The sequence below is a fragment of the Lacerta agilis genome, chromosome 4 (assembly GCF_009819535.1).
Source record: "Lacerta agilis isolate rLacAgi1 chromosome 4, rLacAgi1.pri, whole genome shotgun sequence".
NCBI lineage: Eukaryota > Metazoa > Chordata > Lepidosauria > Squamata > Lacertidae > Lacerta > Lacerta agilis.
The window spans coordinates 34857465-34882009 of record NC_046315.1 but is presented as its reverse complement, the minus strand read 5'-3'; the positions used below and the strand labels follow the sequence as shown (position 1 = coordinate 34882009).

General features: G+C 41.0%; 1 protein-coding gene across 1 annotated transcript; it reads left to right on the top strand.

The window, feature by feature from the left end:
• Positions 1-1449: 1449 nt before the first annotated feature.
• IFT57 (intraflagellar transport 57) lies at positions 1450-23888 on the top strand. Its single transcript, XM_033146683.1, is given in 16 exon segments — positions 1450-1702; positions 9641-9803; positions 12832-12950; positions 14588-14678; positions 15729-15794; positions 16691-16750; positions 16752-16811; positions 19667-19738; positions 20274-20345; positions 20348-20386; positions 20388-20408; positions 20699-20761; positions 22868-22913; positions 22916-22933; positions 23686-23714; positions 23716-23888. Coding segments are annotated over 16 exon segments (1260 nt in total). The 5' UTR covers positions 1450-1523; the 3' UTR covers positions 23878-23888.
• Positions 23889-24545: the final 657 nt, after the last annotated feature.

The window sequence follows — 24545 nt, the reverse complement described above, 5'->3', positions numbered from 1 at the left end:
AGAACACTATTCTTGAAGGCAGTCAGGTTTGCTATCTGCAAGTTTAGCTACCATATGCAGATGGCCAACAAATGTCACTGACTTGGCCAGGCAGAAATTTGGCAGAGGATATGGTCAATTTTCCAGCAAGGAAGAAACTGAACCAAGTCATTGGACACAATGCCAACCAGTACTGGCATGTTCTGACAGTCAACTGCAGAAAGAACACACATCCAAGCCCCAGATGGAAATTGATGTTTAGAATTGAGAATGGCATTCAATTCGTCTGATGCCTCAAGAGTTCCTAAAATTCTCTGGATGCTGACACTAATGATGAGAAAAATGTGCAACTAGCATTTTTAATTGCCATCTACATACATTGCTGGTAGTGTCAGAGTGATATTCACTCCAATGCCAATTGAATTGTATTAGCCTACTGTTTAGATTCACTAAAAAGCATGGGTTTAAGCCTTGATTTTGTGTATGTATCTCCATTTTTGTCTGCAAATCAGGGCTATTTTTAATAGTGCAATCTTATGCAAGTTTACTTTGTTCGATGGAACTTACAGGCTAGCTCACTGTGCAGTCCAAGACATGTAAAATTATATTCCTATGCTTTAAGTGTGCCCATAAAGGCATTATTAGAAAACCTTGAACTTTTTGTTTCAACTGTCGGTCTCCCTCCAAAACTACAGGGCATTTCAGTTGCAGCATTCCATAGGCCAGAGGAAATGCTGAGAAGCGTGAGGGAGAGCAGGGGCCTTTGAAAGTTGCACACTAACAGTGCCTGCCTGCACAGCTGACCTCTCGATTACAATGGAATACATCTATTTAAATTACTCATAACTTCTAAATCTGCATATGGGAATAAAATGCAGCTCGTGCAAATAATAATAATAATAATAATAATAATAATAATAATTTCATTTATACCCCGCACATCAAATCTGTGCACCCCTTTTTTATTTTTGCGGGTTTTGTGTGTGCTTGGTGCGTTTCCTCTTTTTACGGCGATGCGTATACAGTACACGTCTCCAGCCGTTATAAACCCGCAAAGGGCTTAACCAGTACCCTTCAGCCGTGACCGCAAAGAAACGGCTCCTTCCTTCGGCCCCTTTAACGCCGCGGCGCCACTGCCTGCCTCCGCCTCGGCGTTGCCCTTTTTGGCCACAGACATCGCACCCTCTCTCCTTCCGCAGGGAGTCGGCAAAGCGGCCTGAATGCACGTGACTCCGCCTCCGGGGACACGCCCCTTTCGCGATCCCTGGCAACGAGGGAACCTCAGCCGAGACGTAAAAGGGAGGTAAGGAGGCGAAGCGGAGGGAGACGTATGCGCGAGGCGACTGGGGGAGGGGGGGCGCCGTGCCGCTCTACGCACGCGCAATGAGGCGACGACTAAGCGATTGGTCCGAAGCACCAGGGGAGAAGCGATTGGCGGGCGAGTGTTCGGACGGGCGGGGTTTGTTTCCCCGGCTACGCCGCCGATGCCGCCGGCCTCGCCGCTTGCGTGTTGTTGTGCTGGGCAACTCCGGGCTAGCTGAGTGATGGTCATGGCGGCCGCTGAGGAAGGCGACGCCGCGGCGGCGGCGGGGGCCGTGGAGCGGGGGCCCGGCGCGGTTTACCACATGTTCGTCATGATGGAGGACCTTCTGGAGAAGCTGAAGCTGCTCAACTACGAGGAGGAGGCGGCGCTGCGGAGCCACAACATGAGGCCGCCCTCCAGGTAAAAGCGGGCCAGGCGGGCCTCGCTCCCGTCCAGCAGCCCGGGCGGCGGCGGCGGCGGCGCAGAGGGGTGTGTGTGTGTGTGAGGAAGCTCCCGGCCGAAGAGCGAAATGCTCGGCCTTGCCCGCGAGGCGTACACGTGTCCGCGGCAAGGGATGGTTCTCACGTGCGCGCGCGCCCTGCTGGGTCAGCCTTTCCACTGGTTGGTCTCCTCTTGGTGGCTGGCAGTTGCGTTTGTCTCTTGGGAACTCTGGGGGTCTGCGATTCCCCCCTGCAGGTGAGTCTGTTGGTGACCGTGGCGCACGCTGAAGTTTGTGCTGAACGAGTAATGTTGTTTGGAGAGCGGGGCCTTCGGGTGCTGCGGCTCTGTGCCCGCTCTCACTTCGGGGTGAACAACTCCGCCGGAGCAGAGGAAAACGTGCTGCATAGGCTTTGTGCAGCATGTCTGCATGCTTCGTGCGTTTTCCAGGGCACGCGTTTTCTTCTGCAGCCCCTGAAAAGCTAAGTGATTAAAAACTTGAATTTTGGATGAGTTAGGACTGACTGTGACGGCTGCACGTTTAAAATGTTGTTAAACTGGGTGGAACTTCCTTCTGATAGATGTGGTTATGCTGCAAGAGTTGGTGATTTTTGTTTTTAACGTTGGATGTATTATTGTTATTATTATTTATTGAATTTATATACCACCTTATACGTATGTGTTTTGGGACATTAGTGCCCTTCTAAATTTTACAAGGCAAAGAACTTTTTCTTTGGAGGAATCTGCTCATAAAAGCGTGCCATCTAGTGCAGCAGGGGGTTGTGATCCAACCAGTGTTAAGATGGGACTTTTCTAGATGAACTTGAGATTTTGCTTGGTGAGGAAAGGTCTTTCCTCTCAGACTGATAAATAAAAAATGTCATTTTTTATTAGAGTGAATAAGTAGTTTTTAGACATTGAGGTGTTCCATTTACAGTGCTCAATCCTGTAATGTCAGTGACCTAAATTTGCCTAGTGTTTAAGAGTGGTGTTGAGGTTGTACATTGGATGTGCATCAGGCACAGATTCTCTCTGTGAGAGTCAGCAGAATTGGTCGTATTTATGAGGGGAGAACTTGCTTGTTCATTGCAGTCTTATACCTTTGGTGTACCCTGCTTCCATTTGTTTTGTTCTGCTTTCCTCATCTGTAACCCTAAGACTGATCCTTAGAGAACGTTGGACCTGTTCTTTGTTCTGCTCTGTAATACAGTACACTATAAATTCTAGCGCTCCATAATACACCATAGTGCGCGACACCATTAATGGATCACTAATAATTGTCTTAAGTTATAAAAGGTGAACCTTATCAGACTGTGGCTTACAGATCACTGCTCCTTAAGGGTAATTGTTGCTCAGAATTGTTTGTGCTGTGACTGGTGAAAGTTTTGCAGGAATTTAAGTTCTAACTCCGACTAGAGACTGTTAAATCTTTGAAGTACCAAAGTCATGTTTTAAGGGTTTTATTTTCATCTTCAAATTGTACCACTCTTTTCATCTACAGATAAAGAAAATACAAAATAGTATTCATTCATTAATCAGCCTGATTTGTTCATATCGTTCTTCTTGTAACTCTAGCAGAGTGGCTGCAAACATGGAATAATTTAATTTAAGCATGGCCAATTAGGCTTTTTGCCAGCTTGACTGTTAGTGTCAATCCTTTTGCAGTTTGGATGAAAGCTGTGTTCAGAGAACTTGTGTATGTTGCTCAAATCCTGTGCAGAGTAGAATTTTTCCAGTTTCAGTGTTCATGATTTCTTTTTAAATGTTCCTAGGCTTTATACTTGCGGATATATGTAGTACACTTGACTTATACATACTTACCTAGGAGTGTCCCATTGAACCCAGAACTTCTGTGTAGACACTCAAGGGATTGCATTGCCGGAAACTAATTGTTATCTGAATGAGGTTTTAGGTTAAGAAGATGATGCTTTTTCTTGAACAGCTCTTCATAGCACCTCATTTAGTCCTTTTTTTGTTCATCAGTGTAATCCATATCAAAGTTACAACTTCTAAGGCTACTCAGCTATAATTAAAATGTTTTCTTTGTTATGCAAGGTAAAGCCTTTGTTCTCACCTTCCTGAACTATATTCTTACAACTACAATTTACATGTCAGCTTTTCAAAGCATAGTTGATGAAAATGCAAAATGAGATCCTGGCTTGTTCCAGACATCATTATCCTTCACCTAATAAACAAACCATAGTTGTTTGTTTTGAAATGAACTGTGTAGTCCTCCTTTTGCCCCTTCCCACCTCCCCTCCCATGTCCACGTCTGTCAGAGCTGCCTTTGATTCTTAAGACTACAGTTTCCTGTGGTGTCTGAACTAGGAAACTGCAGTTTATGCACTTCCTTCAGTCCAGGTTATAACACCCAGATCAAATCATCTATTCTCTTCTGTGAAATAAAAAAAATATATTCTGACTCACAGAAGAAAATATGATTTCGCATCAGCATTGATGTTGCACCACACAAATTAGTATACACGCAAGGGGGCAGTCCAGGCCTCCAGACTTGAGGAGGGGGTTGAATTGTGGAGAGGTGTTCCTCTTGCCTGCAGAGTCATGCCAGTGTCACTCAGCTGGCTCAGAGCTCCTCTTTTCTGCCTGTCTAATGGGTGGGTGACTGGAAAGTTCCCCCATGGGGTGTTGGGGTGGCATGGGGCTGAGCCAGTCCAGGATTCCTTGGATCTCAAGGCAGCCTCACTGCTGTCTTGTAATGGCATCAGCCCCCATCTGGGATTAATTGCTGCACCAACTCCAGGCTGGCACAGATATGTGCCCGGCCTCCCCTACCTTTCTGCCCCAGCCAGCTTGCACAGCAGGGATGGGTGGCCCTGCTGGTCCATTAAGCCCCACCAGGCAGCAACCAGGGTTTGGATTGTGCCAAAAATCAGCTGATTTTCAAAATAATATTATTCACTAGCATATTTGTGTAGCTGATTTGCAGACTTGGTTTGTTGTGGGCAAAAATGGCAGATCTACCAATTAACAGTTCCAAGATATGTCGTACATATTACTTCAGTTTAAATAGAAAACTTGCATTAATTTGGAAATGCTTTTAATGAAATGGTAAAGTTATTAAACATTTTCCTTTTCTCAATTGAATACTCTTTGAAATAAATTATAATCCATTTTTATTACATATTTAAGGCACTCAGATTATGAGAATTGAATCAATATTGTTGCATATGAATAAATCAGATTCAAGTAATACAGCCCCCTAATACTACTGATTGTGATACAGTATCCTGTTCTCAAGATACTGGCAGGATTTGGGAATTTGGAGCTTAAAGTACAGTCATACCATGGGTTGCGTTCGCTTTGGGTTGCGTTTTTTTCAGGTGGCAAATGTGGCAAACCTGGAAGTGCATGCACAATATCGCCACTTGGGTTGCGGACTTTTCGGGCTGCGAACGGTACCCCAGAACGGATCATGTCTGTAACTCAAGGTACCACTGTATTGCCTAAAGAGACAAGTCACTGTTTATGTTTCTTGGGAAGAATGTCACTGCAGAAGTACATATTGTTATTATAGTTGATAGAACTCTTTACACTTGCCCCCAAAAGAAAAAACACTGGCATGTTGAAAGGTGTCACTATGTTATACAGTGGTACCTCAGTTCCCAAACACCTCCGTTGTCGTATGTTTCAGTTCTCAAACGCCGAAAACCTGGAAGCAAATGCTTCTGTTTTTGAACGTTTTTCGGAACCCAAACATGTGGCATGGCTTCCCCTGAGTGCAAGAAGCTCTTGCAACTGATGGAAAGCCACGCCTCGGTTTTCAAACATTTTGGAAGCCAAACAGGCTTCCGGAACAGGTGACATTTGAGAACCGAGATAACACTGTATTATGATATTGGCTACATTTTATTTATAAAGCAGTAGCTGCACTATGATATTCAAAACCATGCAGGCCAGATGGAAGGTCGCTTGGTGGTTTAATTGTTTGCTGTGCAAGTTCCAGGTGGAATAGCTAAGGAGTTTGATGATTGGACCCCTTGGGGGACCCGAGGGCTTTGGATCTGTGGACCCGTAGCCTCTGGTATGCTGTCCCCAAACATTCCATTAGCAGGGCTCTCTGTTATATTATGTACCCTGTGTGTGATGTCTCTTGTTTCCTCATTTTTGTTAAACAGTTTTAATATTTTGTTCTTGTTTCATTCTGCTTGTTTAAGTTTCTAGGATACTCCATGTTGAAGCCTAGGCTTGGTAACAGTAGATTTTAAAGCAAATATAAAATTAAATGAATACCTTAAATAGTCACTAGTACTAAAATAATCAACTGTCCATCACCTTGCAATCCATAAGTGAGCTAAAATAACAGGTTTTCAAAATACTTCCAAAGCTGCTGTTTGAACTTAGCAGATAGAACTTCATTTTAAGAGAGGAGGGTTTTTTTTTTTCCAAAGTTTTTATTGCTTTTATTAATTACATCAACGAATTCACATAAAATTAAACATAATTCCATGACTATTACAAACAATTATGTATTCAAATATTTTCTTTATGTATCCCTATACTCTGCCGAGTATTGTGACTTCCCTCCCTTCCATCCCTGGTTTTCAGTCTTCTCCTCATTCTCTCAGCTTTAATTATTGTTCATTCCCCATATGTACATTCTTAATTTGTTCTTATCTACATCTGTTATCGAATATTTTCACATTGCAAGTATTTTGTTTAAATCCTGTTGGTGTTATCGTTTTATTACCAGACTTTTTTAAATACTCAATAAATTTACTCCAATCTGTTGTGACCTTTTGGTCTCTCTGGTTTCTATCCTTCCTGTTAGTCTAGCTAATTCCAAATATTCTAATAATTTGTTTCGCCACTCTTCAATTGTAGGTAAGTCCGGCGTTTTCCATTTTTGGGCCAGCAAAATTCTTGCCGCCGTAGTAGCATAAAGGAATATCTTTTGGTCATTCTTATGATGTCACTTCCCATTAATCCTAATAAAAAGGCTTCGGGTATTTTGTGAAAGGTATATTGCAACATCTTTTTTAGCTCATTATATATTGCTTCCCAGTATTGCTTTACTTTCTCACACCCCACCACATATGGAAAAAGTCCCCATCTTTCATCTTATACACTTCCAACTTTCTTATTTCCTGTTCTATACATTTTGGCTAATTTGGTTGGGGTTATGTACCAGCGGTATAACATTTTCATCAAATTCTCTTTAATACTGTACATGCCGTAAATTTAATGGTATGATTCCATAATTTCTGCCATCTATCATACTGAATGTTATACCCCAAATCCACCGCCCATTTTATCATGGCCTCTTTCACAAGTTCATCCTTTGTGTACCACTCTAATAAGTAGTCATACATTTTGGTCAGCAATTTCCTTTCCCTTCCACAATCTCCATTTGAAATTTAGATTTGCTTTTTCAAAGCCCGCCTTTTCTTTTGTCCTCCTTAAATATTTCATTCACTTGATGATATTGTAGCCATCCAGTCATTTTATCCATTACGGCCTCATAAGGTTTAACTTCCATCCTTTATCTGAATCTACCAATAGGTCTTCATATGTATCCAGATCCCTGCCATATTTACTTTTTTTACTGTCAGGATCTCTGTTGGGGATAACCATTTTGGCGTCTTCCTTTCTAATAAGTTTTTATATCTTTCCCAGACTTCGTACAAGGATTTTTTAAATACATGTGTTAAGAAATCTTTATGAACTTTAACTTTTTCCCTCCACAGATACGCATGCCACCCAACCTGTTGTTAAACCCTTCCAGGTCCAATATGTCTGTATTTCCAGCAAGATCCATTGTCTCACCCATATTAGGCATGAGGCTTCGTAATATATTTTCAGGTCTGGTAATCCAAAGCCTCCTCTTTCTCTCCTGTCTACTAATATTTTTGTTTTATCCTAGACCGTTTTCCTTGCCATATAAATGTGGATAGTGTTTTTTGCCATTCTTTGAAGATTTTTGTGCCTTTAATTACTGGTATCATTTGAAAGAAAAACAATAGTCTAGGTAACACACTCATTTTGATAGCTGAGATTCTTCCCCAAAATGACAAGTTCAATCTTCCCCACACCTCTATATCTTTTTAATTTCTTTCCAGATTGGTAAATAATTATCATTAAATAAATTTATGTTTTTTCGCTGTTAGATTAATACCAAGATATTTTATCTGTTTAACCACTGACAGCCCAAATTTTTTTTCTAGCTCCTCACTTTCAGTTCTATTCATATTTTTAACCAGCATTTTTGTTTTTCTTTTGTTCAATTTAAATCCTGCCAATTCTCCAAATTCCTCTATTTTTTCCACATTTCTATAATGCTCTCTTGAGGTTCCTCCAATGTAATTACCAGGTCATCAGCAAACGCTTTGATTTTAAATTCTTTCTTTCCCACCTTGATACCTTTAATTGTGTCGGTATCTCTTATTTTGTTTGCTAATACTTCTAGAACCATAATAAACAGAAGTGGTGAGAGTGGGCACCCCTGCCTGGTGCCCTTTGTGATATTAAATGTCTTTGATAGTGCATTGTTAATAATTAGTTTTGCTTTTTGCTCACTATATATTGCACTAATTCCTCTCAGAAGTTCCCTCTGATTTCCATCTTCTCCAGGTCTTCTCCATGAATATCCACGACACGTTATCAAATCAAGGAGGGTTTTTTTGACCAAATTTAATCTCTCTTTTTGCTTTATAAATTGTGGACACTGTAGTTTAGGAAATGATACCTGTATGGGGTGTTAGGGGAAGGGTAGAAAGTGCTGGTTTGGGGATAGTTTGTCCACCTTTGGTCCCCACCCTGCACTCAGCTCTCACTTGTGGCTCCTAGAAGCTGTCAACATGTGACAGTGGCCACACCCTGAGAATGCTTTCGACTGGCCAACTTAACCAGGTGAGGGAACCCGAAGGGTGTCAAAGTCAAACCCTCAGTGAGTTAGGAACTTTCTCTGTATGCAAACACAGGCCTCTGGTGAATCAAGCAGACAAGATCAATAGTAGGTCCAGTGGTCAAGAAGGCAGTTTCTGCGTGTGCTGCAGAGGAAAATGTTGGGCAGATGGGGCTCATCAGCCTGGGACTGTAGCCCATCTAAGAGAAGGAAAATTCTCATCCTAAACCTCTGCTGGCCTTGTGGGATATCTTTGGGAGAAGAAAAGGCTGAGGAGTAGACCCTACACAGATCTGAGTGGAGTCACTAAGACGGTTGAATGGCACCTTGTATGCCTCCTTCTGGCAACTCCTGACATCAAGCTGGTGCCAGATGTATAACTCTGCTTTCTTTTGGACCACATCGGCAAGGCTGAGAGAGGGGATTCTTGTCATTGGGGCAGCCCAGGACCTCCATACACAGTACTGTCCAGGAAGGTCACTTTGGTGCTTCTAACACAGTGGTTTGCCTTCACCACCAGGGGCACATTCTCTGTCTTTCAGACAGACTGATGCCAACAAATGTGCCCTCATGCCCCAATTTGAACATTTCTTATTTGTAACAATATTTCTGAAGTAAATTTCTGTTTTATTGACGATATGAAGTACTGTGTATTTGTCTGAACTGCTGTGTACTTCCATAGAAGGTCAAGCTGCAAAAAGTTTTATAAACTACCTGATAATCAAATCCCTTTTGAACTCTCAAGTGTTCAGCTCTAATACTCTTGAGAATTGCATTTACAGCTTTTGACTCAAATTAATTATCTGCAGGGTGTACATACACAATGAAAGTCATGGCTCGTTATGGCATAACATTTTGAAAGTACTGCAAAGAAAATAGCACATCTTTCGGGGAAATTGCTTGTCAGTGAAATACCAGCCCTAATGTCATCCTTGAGAAAAGCAATTTGGGGGCATAGAGGGTTATAGTAATACAGATAAGTTCTGTTAGCTAGAAGGACAAGATTTTTCAATATAGGGAGGCTAATCTTTGTTTTGTTTTGTTTCTCTTTAAAACAGGCACTACTTTGCATTGCCCATTAACCCAGGTGAACAATTCTACATGTTCTGCACCCTTGCTGCCTGGCTAATTAATAAAGCAGGGCATCCCTTTGAGCAGCCACAGGAATATGATGACCCAAATGCAACAATATCTAGCATACTATCAGAACTGCGGTCATTTGTAAGTGGATCATATTTTGTGTGTCTCTGAATTTTTTGGTCAGTCATAATCACTTTGTAGGTGACTTATATGCTAGTTCTTTCTAACTGATCCTTAAGTAGAACTGTATTGATTTTTAAATAGCTACAATGATTTTGCAGACCATGATCCAGGACCAGGGATATGTTTTGTCACTCTTAGCGTGTGTGGTTGGGCTGATTTTAAGTCATTGTCAAACACCCAAGTTCATCAATACAACCCAAGTGTCATACTGTATGTGCTCTGTGGTTGACACTCCATTCCCCATCTTTTCACTTACTTGGAAGTAATCATGCTGAGTTTCTATTGGGTCGGCTGCATTTTGGATTACTGAAGATTTTGGAAATAAAAAGAGGAGAGAAAAATGGAACTGTTTTTAAGGATCGCTGTGGTCTAAACCACAGAGCCTAGGGCAGTGGTGGCGAACCTATGGCACGCGTGCCCAAGTGGGCACGCAGAGCCCTCTCTATGGGCACGCGCGCCATCGCCCCATCACTCGCCCATCCCCCTTCGCTCTGACCAATCACAAACGCGACTGAACCCTAGGGGCGGGCTATTGAAAACGAGTGGTACAATCAGAACGCGCCTTCCCTCAGGGAGCGTTTTCCCCTCCTCCAATAGAGTCTCGGCTTTCCTCCCACCCTTGCTACTGCCACAGTCAATTAGAGCGCCCCGTCGGGGGGGAGGCTCGCTATCCTGTCACGGAGGGCAGAGGTTTAACGGGCGCGCTTCTTCCTCCGGCGCGCGCAGCCTCCTCTTTCCCCTCCCTTCCCACCCGCTTCCCTTTTTTTCTCTTCCACATTGCTCATGGAGCCGCGCCCCCTTCTCCTCCGCCTCAACAGTCGGTAGCCAAGCCGGGGAAGGAGCGGCCTGGCGGAAGGGACACGCCTTATCCACCCTCCGTCCCTCCCTCAGGCGAAGCCGCCTCCGCCGCCGTTCCCCCCCTTCTCCGCCGCCCCCATGTCGGCCCCGCTGAAGAAGGGCCACAGCGGGCTGATCAGGCTCGTGAAGGACGCCTTCCAGCCACACCACCAACACCTCTGCCCCCACCAGCCCGGCACCGTGGACAAGAAGATGGTCGAGAAGTGCTGAAAGGCAACTATTTATTTTGAAAATATTATACATAAAGTGCAGATATAAGTTCAACCACTCTGGGTACTCCTCCCCCCCAAAAAAGCTCAACAACTCTCCCCCATGATCCCCCGGATTGGCACTTTGTGATAAATCATTGGGTTTTGGGTTGTAGTTGGGCACTCTGTCTCTAAAAGGTTCGCCACCACTGGCCTAGGGCTTATCGACGGATCAGAATGTCGGCGGTTAAAATCCCCGCGACAGGATGAATTCCCGTTGCTCCGTCCAGCTCCTGCCAACCTAGCAGTTCAAAAGCACATCAAGTGCAAGTAGATAAATGGGTACCGCTCCGGTGGGAAGGTAAACGCCGCTTCCGTGTGCTGCGCTGGTTCATGAGAAGTGGCTTTGTCATGCTGGCCACATCACACTGGGACAAACGCCGGCTCCCTCGGCCAGTAAAGCGAGATGAGTGCCGCAACCCCAGAGTCGTCTGCGACTGGACCTAACAGTCACGGGTCCCTTTACCTTTACCTTTGAGGATCAAATGGAAATGAAAACACGGCAGAGATGCTTGTATATTGCAGTTGAATTTATATTTTTAAAAGGAAGGTGACTAAGAATTGAGCTTCTCTTCTCTTACTTGGTTTCTTGAAAGCTTTTGCACTTATGTGTGTGCATGTTCTGATACAGAGTTTGACTAAATGAGAAAATTTCTTAGAAAATAGACCCAAACCATACTATTACTGTTAGGGCAACTAGATGGAAGACAGGACTGGTTCCTGTTCCTTGATAGTTGTGTGGAAGAGGGAACTTCAGCAGGTGCAATTTGTCATATCATAGAGTTGCAGGGTGGAAAAGTGACAGGGCCTTGTCATCCGCCTCCTCCTGAACAAGAGTGATTCTGTCTCCGCTGGAGCAGGTGGGTGGATGCAACAGCAGTTGCTTTGTATAGGAGTGATTAACCACCAGTTCATTTCAGTGTTGCTTCTAATAAGTGGGTGGGGGAGTTGGTTCTGAATATATTTTGTTTGTTGTTTCTCATGCTGTTTTCAGTTCTTAGAAACAAAGGAGCAGGCACTTTTTCATGTGTTAAGTGATCCTCTGGCTACATGTAAACAATATATCAAGATGTGGTTGGAATTAACCATAGCTTGAAACTGGGATCATGCATTGCAATTTCAAATGTACAGCAAACAACATATTTTAGAACTGTGTTTTAGTTTTCTTTCATGGTGCAGCAAGCTTCTGGAGGCACAGTGATGGCCGTAACTATGACTGTTCAATTCGGACAATCACACCAAATCATAGTTAGCACTACCCATAGTGGGAAACCCACTGCAAACTATGATTTCTAATTTTGGTTTGCCAACCAATTCAGAACCATAATTTCTCATCTTGACATCCTACCAGTCATAGTTAATCTGATTTAATTACTGTTTGGTGTGGTGTATGAATTGACTAGTACTGGGAGAAAAATGTTCACCAAGTTTCTGAATAAATTGCTATTTTAGTAATTCCAGGAATCAAAGATGACACGAGTAAGCACCAACCCAAGTAGTGTGGTTATGGATTATTGCCAGGAAAGGTCTCTTAAAAGCCAATGAGAAACTATTATATGTTTGGCTGTTATGCTCACATTTAGACAGTACATCCAAATAGAAAACTCAAATGTAAGCCAGTGTGGATCATGATTGCAGCAATCAGGTCTGGTTCACACATGCATGTATAACACTTGATTTCTCATCACCTGATATTTCCAGCTGAATGTATGAACTGGCTCCCATATGTGATGACTCGCTCACACAAATTTTGGCTTCTTGGTGCTGTGTACACACACACACACACACACACACAAACACCCCTTTGTGAATAAAGAAATTGTAGTTAGTAGTTATAAATGATTTTACATTTCGTGTAATGATATCTATCTTTGTTTTAGGGCAGATCTGTGGATTTTCCTCCTTCAAAGTTAAAGGCAGGTTATGGAGAGCAAGCATGCTATGTTCTTGATTGTTTAGCTGAAGAAGCCTTAAAATACACATCCTTTGCATGGAAAAGGTATCCTATCTTAATAAGATAATCTCTTACATTTCTTCTTTTCTGGGAATTTAGGCATTAATTATATAAAATGAGAGAGCCAGAGCAATGCAAGCAGGTCATATCCAACTATCATCTTCTAATGCTGTCTTTTGAGATACATACCTAAGTTTCCACACCACTTTAGTTTTTGTTCTTGTATGTTTCCACAGTCAGTCTACACTTTTACTCAGTTGTTGTGTGAGACCCAATGTCCTTCTCATGATGGAGGCTCTATTACATACATGTTTTGTTTTCTTACCATGTGAATCATAGTATTTTTGATGCTGGTAAAATGTAGTGCTCTCCCTAGCAAGGGCACCTATTTCCATGACTGTCTTATCTCTCGAATTTTTAGCCGACCCTTCCTCCAAGGAACTTTAAGTGGAGCATATTGGGTTGTCTTATTTTATTGTCTCAATAATCCTGTGGGATAGGTTAGGGCTGAGATAGACTTGCTTGCTTCAATACCTTCATGTGGAAAGATTGAGCAGAGACTTGAATCTGGACTGTCCATGCCCAAGACCCACACACACTGTAGCCACAACTCTGCAAACAATCAACTAGTGCTCATAGCATCACAGGTGCTGGTGTAGGGCAGTGCTTAAGAACATGAGTTGTAGGTTCTGATTCAAATCTGCTCAGTGCTAAGCTAACTGGGCACGTCACACTGTTTCTTAATGTCTTCTCCCTTCCTTCTCAGGAGAATGATAACATTTGTCCGCCTCATTCAGTTACAGATACACACACACCAGATCTTATTTATTATGTTTCTTTGCCTCTTTCATACCAGGGTACTAAAAATGATGTACAAAGCATTTAAACTACAGTATAAAAAACCATTTACAAAAAGATTGCAGTACAAGTGCCATTAAAATACAAAATAGCTACAATATTATAATAATTAAAGGCAAGCTGCAGCAGCAATACAAACCAGGCAGTGTATACCAGGCCACGCAGAAACGGTGAAAGTGGTGTACACATTTAAAAGAGAAAGAAATCAGAAAGTATCCTTTAAAGATGCATGCAGAAGAAATCAAATATACGAAGCATGAACAAATTGGTTTAAATTTTCAAGATTTTATTGGCAACTGTAAGTACTGCAAATTTAAATAAACCCCAAAACCAAGAAGCAGATATTCCCATGATCCACTGTGTAGATTGTTGATGGTTTCGCTAACAAATATCCCACAAATGTTGTTTTTAATGGATGTACTGGAATTTGATGAAAATTAACATGACATGGGCTGGATTCCCCCCCCCCACAACAGGTGTCTCAGTCACCTCTCAAAATAGCAATGACTCATAGCAAAAGAGCACTGTTGAGCATTGCATAGAAATATTTATATGCAGATTTCAAACTAGCTGCTTTGTTTTCCTTTTCCCTGTGAGCTTTCAGAAGCACAAAAAGTTAATCACTGTCATTCTAAAATGGAAACCCACCACTAAGGTGATGGCCGAAGCAAGGTAAGGTCAGTAGTCTCCTGTTCCAAAGCCACCTTGGAGTTAATCCAAAGTGTGGGTTCAAGATCATGGATAGTTGCATTTTTACTTTGTCTGTCTGTCTATTTGTCTATATCTGCTGTAATATTCTCAGAGGCTTACATTCATTGTTTTAGGGCAACATATCCAACAGAGGAGCTAGAAGAAGAAGCAATAACAGAAGATGATGCTGAACTGACCCTTAATAAAGTGGAAGAAGTAATTGCGGTAGGTATAGGTAATTTTTTGTTGACATTAATTTTATTGTTAAATGTGAATACATTTTTCTTAGGAAGTGGAGATGAGGTAAAGGAATAATTTTGTATTCCACATGAAAGGCTTATTTCTGTAGTACTGTCTTCAGTTAAGAAGTATAAATAGTCTGAGAAAGTAGCTGTCTAGTCTGGATATTTTGTTGATATAACATATGCTCAGTAGATTTGTCACTTAGAAAGCCAATTAGGCTTGCCTACATATGGCAACAGAGTGTGGTGGTAGTGTTCATTCTGGAAGATCCCCCTTTTTCATGTTGCCCCAGAGGGGGAGGGTGGGAAACCTTTAGAAACTAGCAGAGTAACCTAGAATTGTTGCCTAAACAATTGTGAAAATTCTAGTTTAAATTGCTGTAAATCAAAGGGTTCAATACACTAGATGTTTTGTACTGTATATTAGCAGTCCAAACCATTCTCTGGTACATGCTTGCATGAACCAAAAGCTAGTATATAGAATGAAAAGGACTGATATAGCTTGCAACAGTTCATGTTAATGTGGCAGCAATTTTCCAGCTATCATAATCATAGCATTTCTGCTGCTGCATCCATGATTGCTCAGTTTTCCTTGCCATGTTGCCTTGCTCATGTAAATACATGTACGGTGGGTGTCCAGAATTGCTCATACATGGAGCAAAATTTATTATGTGAGCCACCACCAGTGATATTTTAATGCAAGGGAGGCAATGCAGTTGTGGTAGTGATTGCCAAAGGAGTGGTGCTCCTAAAAAGCTCCATGGGTAGTAGAATCACAGAATTGTTGAGTGGAAGGGACCATGAGTGTCATCTAGTGCACCGCAATGCAAGAATCTTTTTGCCAATGTGGGGCTTGACCCCGCAACCCTGTGATTAAGTTTCATGCTGTACTGATTGAGCTATCCCAGGGTCAGTACATAATAACATTTTTCATTTTTCTTTTGGCAACGGCTGTGATGAAGTTCAGAAGCTGTTTTTTAAAACACAGTCCTGCATTTCTTGCTGAACAATATTTTTTATGTTTTTAAGGAAGAAGAGGACAGATAATGAAGAAAACTACATTGATCTGAATGTTTTGAAGGCACAAACTTACAAAGCGGTAAGTGTTCATGCTCTTGAGTTCACATTGTGCCGTTGTGCAAGTGAGAGACACTTCTGCTCATTCATGGTGCCCATTGCTGCTGCATTGTTCTGTACAGCTTTTCACACGCCTTTTAAGGATGTCCACACTCTTCAAGCCATTTGCGTGTGTGTGTGTGTGTGTGTGTGTGTGTTTGTGTGTGAAGCACAAGAGTTAGCAGATGTGGAAAGCCTCAGTATGCAATTGGAGTTTCACTTAATGCATCGTTGGAAGTACACATGACAGCTTAGTCCATCTACCATATACCATAAATTCTACAATATACCGTCAATTCCATGTATCATAAATTCTACAACTTTGCAGTAGTAGTTATGAATCGCATCTTGACTGTGTCAACAATATCAGTCAACGTTTAATTTGACTATATAGAATGCACAATGAATTATGCATCGCGTAGAGTCTTTAAAGACATCATTGTAGTATACTCTTATGTTTACTTTCTTACAAATCAAGTATATACATGCTAACTTATCAAACTAGCATTATAATTTGTGCTTAAGTAATACAAAAGCTAATTTCAGGAGTTTCCTCATGTTCGTTATTTGATGCCTTTTACAATCGGTGGCAAAGGAGACATCTGAAAGCAGCCCTGTACAGGGAGGTTTTTAATGTTGATGTTTTATTGTGTTTTAAATATTTTGTTGGAGCCACCCAGAGTGGTCAGTGCAACCCAACCAGATGGGCGGATAATAATAATAATAATAAAGTGAATTAGTAGTCATTTAAATGTTGGTATGCATCATCTTCAATGCTTGTGCTGGCACTGCAGGTCTTGAAATTTGTGTTCTCTCTGGTATTACTGCATTTTGCAGTTTCATCGTTTGCTGATGTTTATAATGTAAACTCCTTGATAGGATATGATTGAATCAAAGCAAGAAGAGATTTTAGAATCCACAGTAGATGCAGCTGAGTGGAAACCTTGAAGTGGAACGGGTACTACCGCAGTTGAAAGTCACAATCAGAACTGATAATAAGGTGCGTAACGATGGTGTTTTGTAGTGGTTAGAGTGTCAGACTAGGACCTGGAAGACCAGTGCTAAATCCCCTTTCTGCCATGAAGCGTACTGAATGACCTTGCCTCTCAACCTAACTTATTTCATGTTGTGGGGGGGGGGGGTTAAATAAGGGTGGAGAGAACTCGGAGGAAAAGGTGGGATATAAATGCAATAGATAAATAAATATCTATAGTGCTGCTTCTAATGCAGTAACCCAAATTCCTGCAATGACCTTCCCTCATGTGTGTTTTTAAAGGCCCAGTCTGTAATCAACACATTATAAACGACTATAAACAGTCATTTCCAAATCTGATTTAGAGATCCTAGTTGCCTTTTCTTGCAAAATTTCACAGTTAAATGTGAAGTGCTATTTTAAGCTACTTGACATCTGAGCACTTAAAATAGATTAGTGTCTACAGCAAAGTACTTGAAACCCAGCATAAACATGTTTGTACAGTTTTAGATGTAATGATCCTATTGAAAGGGGTGCAGATGTATAAACAAATAGTTTTTAGAAGGGCATTAAAATGGATTCCCTCAACTACCTAAATATTAGATTGGGGTCGCTAACGTAGTGCCCTCCAGGTGTTGTGGACCGCAAACCACATTAATCTCAGCCAGCATAGCCACTAAACAGAGATGAAGGGAGTTGTCCACATCTGGTGAGCACAACATTGACTACCCATGCTTTGGATGTTCAGATTTATGTTGGTTAAGCCTCTCCTGAGGAGAGCAGTTTTTAATAATGCTGTCTCCAAATTAACTGTTGGACAGTTGGCATCAAACCATCTTTGACTTCTGCATTTGTGGTGAGCTCTGCTGCCCCCGTTTGCTATATCAGCTTTTTCCTGGTGAAGCCCTCCAGTCTCCATCTAGTTCTCTGCTTATAGCATCTGTTTTGCTTGAAGCAAAATGTAAACCATCAGGAATTCCTGTTGATTTTATTACTGCAAATCTAAGGGAAGGGCCTCTTTTTCATCTGTATTCTTTTTGGATTCAGCTGTCTTTAGTAGTATTGATTGCTCTGCTGTTTGTGTATATACACACACGTGTGTGACTGTATTCTTCTGTTCACACTTGTAAGACTTCATTGCAGTCTGTCAGGGTTCTACTCTCCTTCCTCACACAAACACTCTGGCTATATTCATCCATACCGAGTATAATTACCGTCATTTATCCACCTACATGTAACTTTTCACTTCTATCTAGCTACGTTAAATGTATTGCTAACATTTACTCATGATTCCTTGCTGGTTTTTCCAAACTGAACATTCTGAAGATGGAGCTCTACTTCTTATCCAAATTGTTTTCCTCCATCTTTCCCCCCACATCCTGTCTGGAAGGCATCAAACCTTGTGATTGTCTTCAGATACTCCTCTCATATCCCGTATGATGCCAGGGCGACTGCTGCTGTTTCTCAATATATAAAATACAAGCTTACTTTTGGCATGTACCTCTCTAGTTTTCATGGTTGCTGCAGTTATCTCAACTAATGTTGATAGAAAAAATAGAGATAAAATAACCAATGAAAAGTGCTGAAACCAGTTTACATCTTCTCAGTCTATACAAAACTATGACAGCAGCAGAGTTTTAAAGGGGTTATTCTCTAATTTCAGCTCACTCTTTCAACAAATACAGTTTTTGTCTTGCTCTTCTTTCTTCCACATTCTCTCCCAAGTACATCCGCTAAAATCTTGTAGCTTCCCTGTTGCTATAAAGATTCCTCTTATCAAGCCTGCAATGACTCCTTTTTACCTTGAGTTATTTCCCTCAGTCTCCGCTTCCTCCTGAGAGACCTTGTTTTCATAACAGGACATGAGACGGTCAAGCTGTGTCTGACCTGTCCCACTAGGAGTGCAGGTTGGTGTACAGGGGTGTGCAAGCATGATTGAATGCTGCTAAATACAAAAAAATCTCTAGGTTTAGCCTAGCCTTCTACCTAAGTATAGAGAAATTTTCTTTACAGTTGAGGAGCATTCAGCTTTGACACAGACTTATACGCTTCATTTGCTGTTTGAGAGAAGTGTAAGCTTCTTGTTTTTGTGTTTCACACAAGTTCATCTACTGTGGCGCAATGACTAGAGTGTTGGCTTGGATATAAGAAATCTAGGTTCATATTTCCACTGAGTTATGGAGGGCACTAGCAGTCGGTCTCTATCTTTATGTGATGACTTGTTGTAAGACTAAAGTGATGTAATACACAATGAGGCTCACTTTATCTTTAGCTAGTACATTTGGATATCTCCAACACAGCATAGTTCTATCTGGTTATTTTGATCTGACGATTGTCCATATGCATCCATCTCCTATGTCTGGAGAGCTTCTTTATGCTGCCTGCTGGTGTGTTACTCTTGGCCAGTCCTTTTCCCTTCAGAGATCTCTTGGTGCTGGTAAATGCTATTGTATGTTGTTTTAAAGTGATTAAAATTCTGGCCAGTGCTAAATTTGAACTATTCTGTAGTGAAGGCTGTAATGAAGGTTTGATTGCATAGTAAATGCAAACTCAACCTCTTTTCTTGTATCAGAAGGAGTGGAGTTGGAATCAACAGCTCAGAGCACTCTGCTAGAATATTTCTGGAACAAGAATCGCCACAAACACAATTTGCAGACAGTGTTCGCTTCTATCCAACAGCTGAACAGTGATGTTCAGAAGTTTATTTTGGAAAAAGAAGATGCCCATGTATTTAGATAATATTAAGACACCAATCCAAAGGTTGAATCATGCTAACCTTTTGTAAGTATGCCACAAACTTGCTAAGCCATGATTCAACCGGTCTGAAGTAAATCACAAGCTTGCATATCACTTGTAGTAAAGCCTTTTTATTTAACTTGCAGGACTGGCGAATCCATGTAGATCAAATGCACCAGCACCAAGATGGAATTGAATATGCTTTAAAAGATACCAGGGTGAGTCTCTGATTAGTATAAGTAATTCACATACAATGGATGTGGTTATGAGTTTGTGACCATTCAGGGGATTCTCATTGGAGAACTCCCCTTTGTGTGTATGTGCGGTCTCAAGTGCTTCTGAGTCACTAGTTAGTAAAATGAACTGCTTCTAGGCATTTGGTTTCCTTCTGTGCTCGGACTTTCTCTGTTAGCTGCCACATCTCTTATACAGTGGAAGTTTGGGGTACATGCAAGCTTGAATTGTAAAAGAAGTGCTGTTGCTTAAGAACTTTGGATCTAGTTTTGGAGGAGCAGTTGAAATCTTTTCCCCCGCCAACTCTGTGTTACTTCAATAATGCACGGGCATGGTCCAAAGAACAATGCAAGCTGGTTTTGAAAGTGAGAGGACTCCAAAAGTTTGCTTGCATATGGGAACCTGATGGTCAATGGAAAAGAGAGTCTGAAGTCCTACTGGGCATGCCCAAGCTCTTGAGTAGATCTTTAGATCCTTGCCAGCCTTCAGTGAGAACTGACCCGTTTCAAACTCTGACAGGGTTACCTCGACAAACTTCACAATGAAATAAGCAGAACTCTGGAAAAAGTGAGCAGTCGAGGAAAAGTATATCAACCAACCAGCTGGAGCATTTGGTTCAAGAGTATCGTTCTGGCACAGGCACTTCTGAGTGAGGTAACAAGCGGACTGTCTCTTTGTTTTCCTGTAGTCCTTGGATTGCTGTTAAGAGGCTGTAGTGTTGCCTGCTTCCACCATTAACTCTAGGTTTCTCATGTTAAAGCTCAAGCTGTGACTTTTACCTCATGTGCTATTAATGATGTAAACTAAAGAATTCTCTAGGTTGCTCTCATGGCCTTTTAATTATAGATCAGTCTTTCATTTAAGTTGCTTGTGTGGAATAGGACGTATCCCGGGGGTTCTTCATTTTCCTCTCAAGGTAAAAAAGTTGTTTCTTTTATTCACAGGCCAAAGAGAAATACCAACAAGGAAGTGGAGGAGTAACAGAGCGGGCTAGAATTCTTTCTGAGGTAGAACTTTTCCTCGGTGGATTTTACAGTCCAGATGTTTTGTGTGTTTTCTCCTCCAGAATCTGAAATCTAAAAATAATGACAAGACAAGCATTTCAGTCTTCATCTAGGGTGTTAGTATGTTGTGATTGCAATAGCTCTAAGGCTTACTCCCAGTAAGGGACACAGACATGGTATTTTAGAAGTTTTATGTTTGAAATCGTAAACAAACAGAGCAAAGACTTATGTTCATCAGGCAGTTCTCTCATTTGAGGTAATACCACTTAACTCCTTAGTTAAGTGGTTTACTTTGCCGACTTCTGTAAGTTTTTCAGGCTGATGAGTTACCATTCCTTTTCAGATTACTTTTTCATAAGCACTAAGCTTAATCTTTATTTTTATGAGATGACTAATATTAAATGACAGGAGTGCATAACTTTGTATGACAAGATGGGCCACAGATGATGTTTTTCATCTGCACCAAATCACAGTAATGGAATTTGTTCCCTTAATCCATTTTGCATTCTGATGATACTGGATGGAAAAGTGAATAAGCCTGCATATCATCTTGGCTGCATGCCAGGCCTGGCACAATAAAGAAATCATAGGTATGAAGCCTTCATTTAACCAGGGCTCCTGTAAGAGCAGGTAATTAAAGTAAGAGAATCCAATTCAAGACCTCCAGTTAAACTGCAAAATAATGGTTTGGTTGCACTACTGTCAGGATTTTGTGAACATTTATATTTTCTTTTCTGCCCTTGCCTTTAGCCATCATGGAATGAGTAAATGAAAATATTGGCTGTATATGAAACAAATCCAACTGGGATGGTATTGAGTAAACACACATCACTGGCAACAGTATCTTTCAAAGTGATCAGTTGGGCTGAGAATAATTTGTTAGTTCATTTAGCTTAGTGCACACATTGAGACTGGGTGCTTGAGGTTTATTCACAAAATGTGAGGATGGAAAATGACCCTTTTCACAGGAGAGCAGAAGTTCAGGGAAAAAAAATCTATAGCGTTTTGTGCCTCAAGATAAGCAAAATGGCCTTGGAAAGCCAATAGCCTTCTCTCTTTGGCTGTGTTTTCTAATACATGGGCAGGCCCAAACAAGCCCAGGAGAAACATTGTGCTCTCCCACTCCCTCTCCACTTCTCGCATGGCTGGCAGGGCAGCTTCCACCAAGTTTAGTTAACTTCTAACAGAATCCTGGATAGATCCACTTCAGTTATGCAAACCTTGATATAGAATTAATATGGCAAAATGATACTAATCTTGAGGCTACATCGAGTTTAGCCATTCTTCATTTCAGACATGCACTTAATAGCAACTAGTAGCCTAGAGAGATTAATCAATCATAATCATTGAATTGTGGAGTTGGCAGGACCCTGAGGATCATCTAGTCTACCCCCTTCATGCTATGAATATGCAGCTTCCTCATACAGGGATTGAACCTGAAACCTTGGCATTATCAGCACCACACATCTAGCCAACTGAGTTATCCATGCACAATGATGCTATAGGAACCGTCTCTTTGATCACTTTACTTTTTGGCTTGTATTTAAATTATGCTGAGTCTCATAGTATTAAAATCTGCATGGGAACCTACCTTTTACAAAAGCCATGAGACTAAAGAATTAGGGTAGTGGCATCGTGGGAAACCTTTAAAAAAATAGCAATTTTTATGAAAAGTTTTCAACATAAAATACAATAAAAGCCAAAATAATCTAGATAAGGAAAAAAACAGGAAAAAAGGAAGAAAAGTAGAGAAATGGAAACATAAGAAGAATAAAAGGCCCTCTGTCACAATTACATCTTAACTCAAGCATAGGCAAACTCTGGCCCTCCAGATATTTTGGAACTACAATTCCCATCATCCCTAGCTAACAGGACCAGTGTCAGGGATGATGGGAATTGTAGTATCAAAACATCTGGAGGGTCGGAGTTTGCCTATGCCTGTCTTAACCCTTATTCCACACACAGAACAATGAACCCTCCATTTCTCACCTTTTTATGTCTCTGTGAGCGCTTAAATTCAGGTTGTTCCTTGTAAAACCAGTGGAGATATCTTTGGTTTCAAAGTGTTCTAGATTTTGCAAATGATTCATCGCCAACATTTCTCTTAAGATAACCGAAGAATTAGAGAAGATAAAGCAGGAAATGGAAGAAAAGGGAGCAGTATGACTGATGGAGGTAAGCTCGCCTTTCAGGCCCTTCCTCAGACAAAACTCCCACCTTCTGAGCAGCTTAGTAAGCAAAAACTCTTAATGCAGAGCAACAAAATCAGAATGACATGTTTGCAAAAGATTTCCGGCCCTGTTGGGCCATGAAACCCTGTGCTGGGGCCTTTGTGAAGACAGGGAGTGATTAATGGAACATTTCTATCATTCATATGGGGAGAGGTATGCTCACAGCTGGTAAAAAGATAAAGCATATAGGACTTGTCAGTTGTGGCTTAATTCCATTTTAAAATCCGCCTAAGCCTAAACCCTTACCTGGGCCTTCATCACATTCTGGGGGGGGGGGGGGACTTCTTGTGTATAGCTGTAGCCTCAGGATTTGTAAGGCTGCTGCATCTGGTACTTTGAGAAACTGATTTGAATCTGTACTAGCGTGTACAGAAAAATAAATCTGTAGAAGATATATTCCTTCCCCAGTGCAAAATGTAATACTGTCACTATAACATGTTAAAAAATGTATGTACCCTTTAATGCATGTTTTGAGATCCAAAATGTCAAAATGTGATAACCTTATTTTAATATAGCTTCCATGTGAAATTATGAATCCATAAAGTCATGCCTCCAGAGTATTGTCATTCTTTTTGTTCATTTAAGTTCTCTCTCCCGATTAGCAAAGAGAGAAAATTAGGAAGAAAAAAACAGTACCTTTCTTTGTGTGGAAAGCTAACAGGAAACGTACTGTTTTGCATTTTCTTTTTTTAACAGCTCCCTTAGTAAAAATTAAACAAGCTTTAAACCAAACTGAAGCAAGAAACTATTCAGATGGACATACGAATTGGCGTGGTGGAACACACGTTACTCCAGTCAAAGCTGAAAGAAAAATCAAATATGACTAGAGACATGCATGCTACAGTAATTCCAGATTCTCCATTGTTGGCACCTATTAAATTTAGTTGATTTTCTTTTTATTCTAGCAAATCTGATTTGTACATTAATTTTTTACATTATGTATCTCATGTTGCATAGAATGTTACAGATCTGTTAATTCTGTCTGTATAAATGCAGTCATATTGCATTTTGGGTGTAAGATATATACACAACACTTTTTGTAAAAAAACAACCACGAAATAAAAAGTATAAATAAATAAATAAATAAATAAATAAATAAATAAATAAATAAATAAATAAATAAATATTCACAAGCTTCTAGTATGTAGGCCAAAGGACTTGGATTGAACATGGTGAATTGTATTGGAAAGCAAAAATCTGGGGTGAAAATGCAATGTTACAAAACTTTAAGAAATCAGCAAGACTGATGATGCCTTTTCTCTTTCATAGGCTTCAGATCAGGGCTGTCAAACTATAAGGCCCAGGGACTGTATTCAGCCTTTGAGACCTGCTATAGTCTACTTTACACAGAGTACTGAACTATCTTCAGGGTTATGCCACTGTCCCAATCAAGGCATTTTCAGATCTCATTGATTTAAAGGTGACTTATAAACTCAGAGCAATCCTATGCAGTCTGCTCAGAATGAAATCACACTCTATTCCCCCTTGATTGAATAGCCTATTCCCTGGAACTTGTCTACAGAATAGATCCTAAATCTCTCCCATTCAGAGTGAAG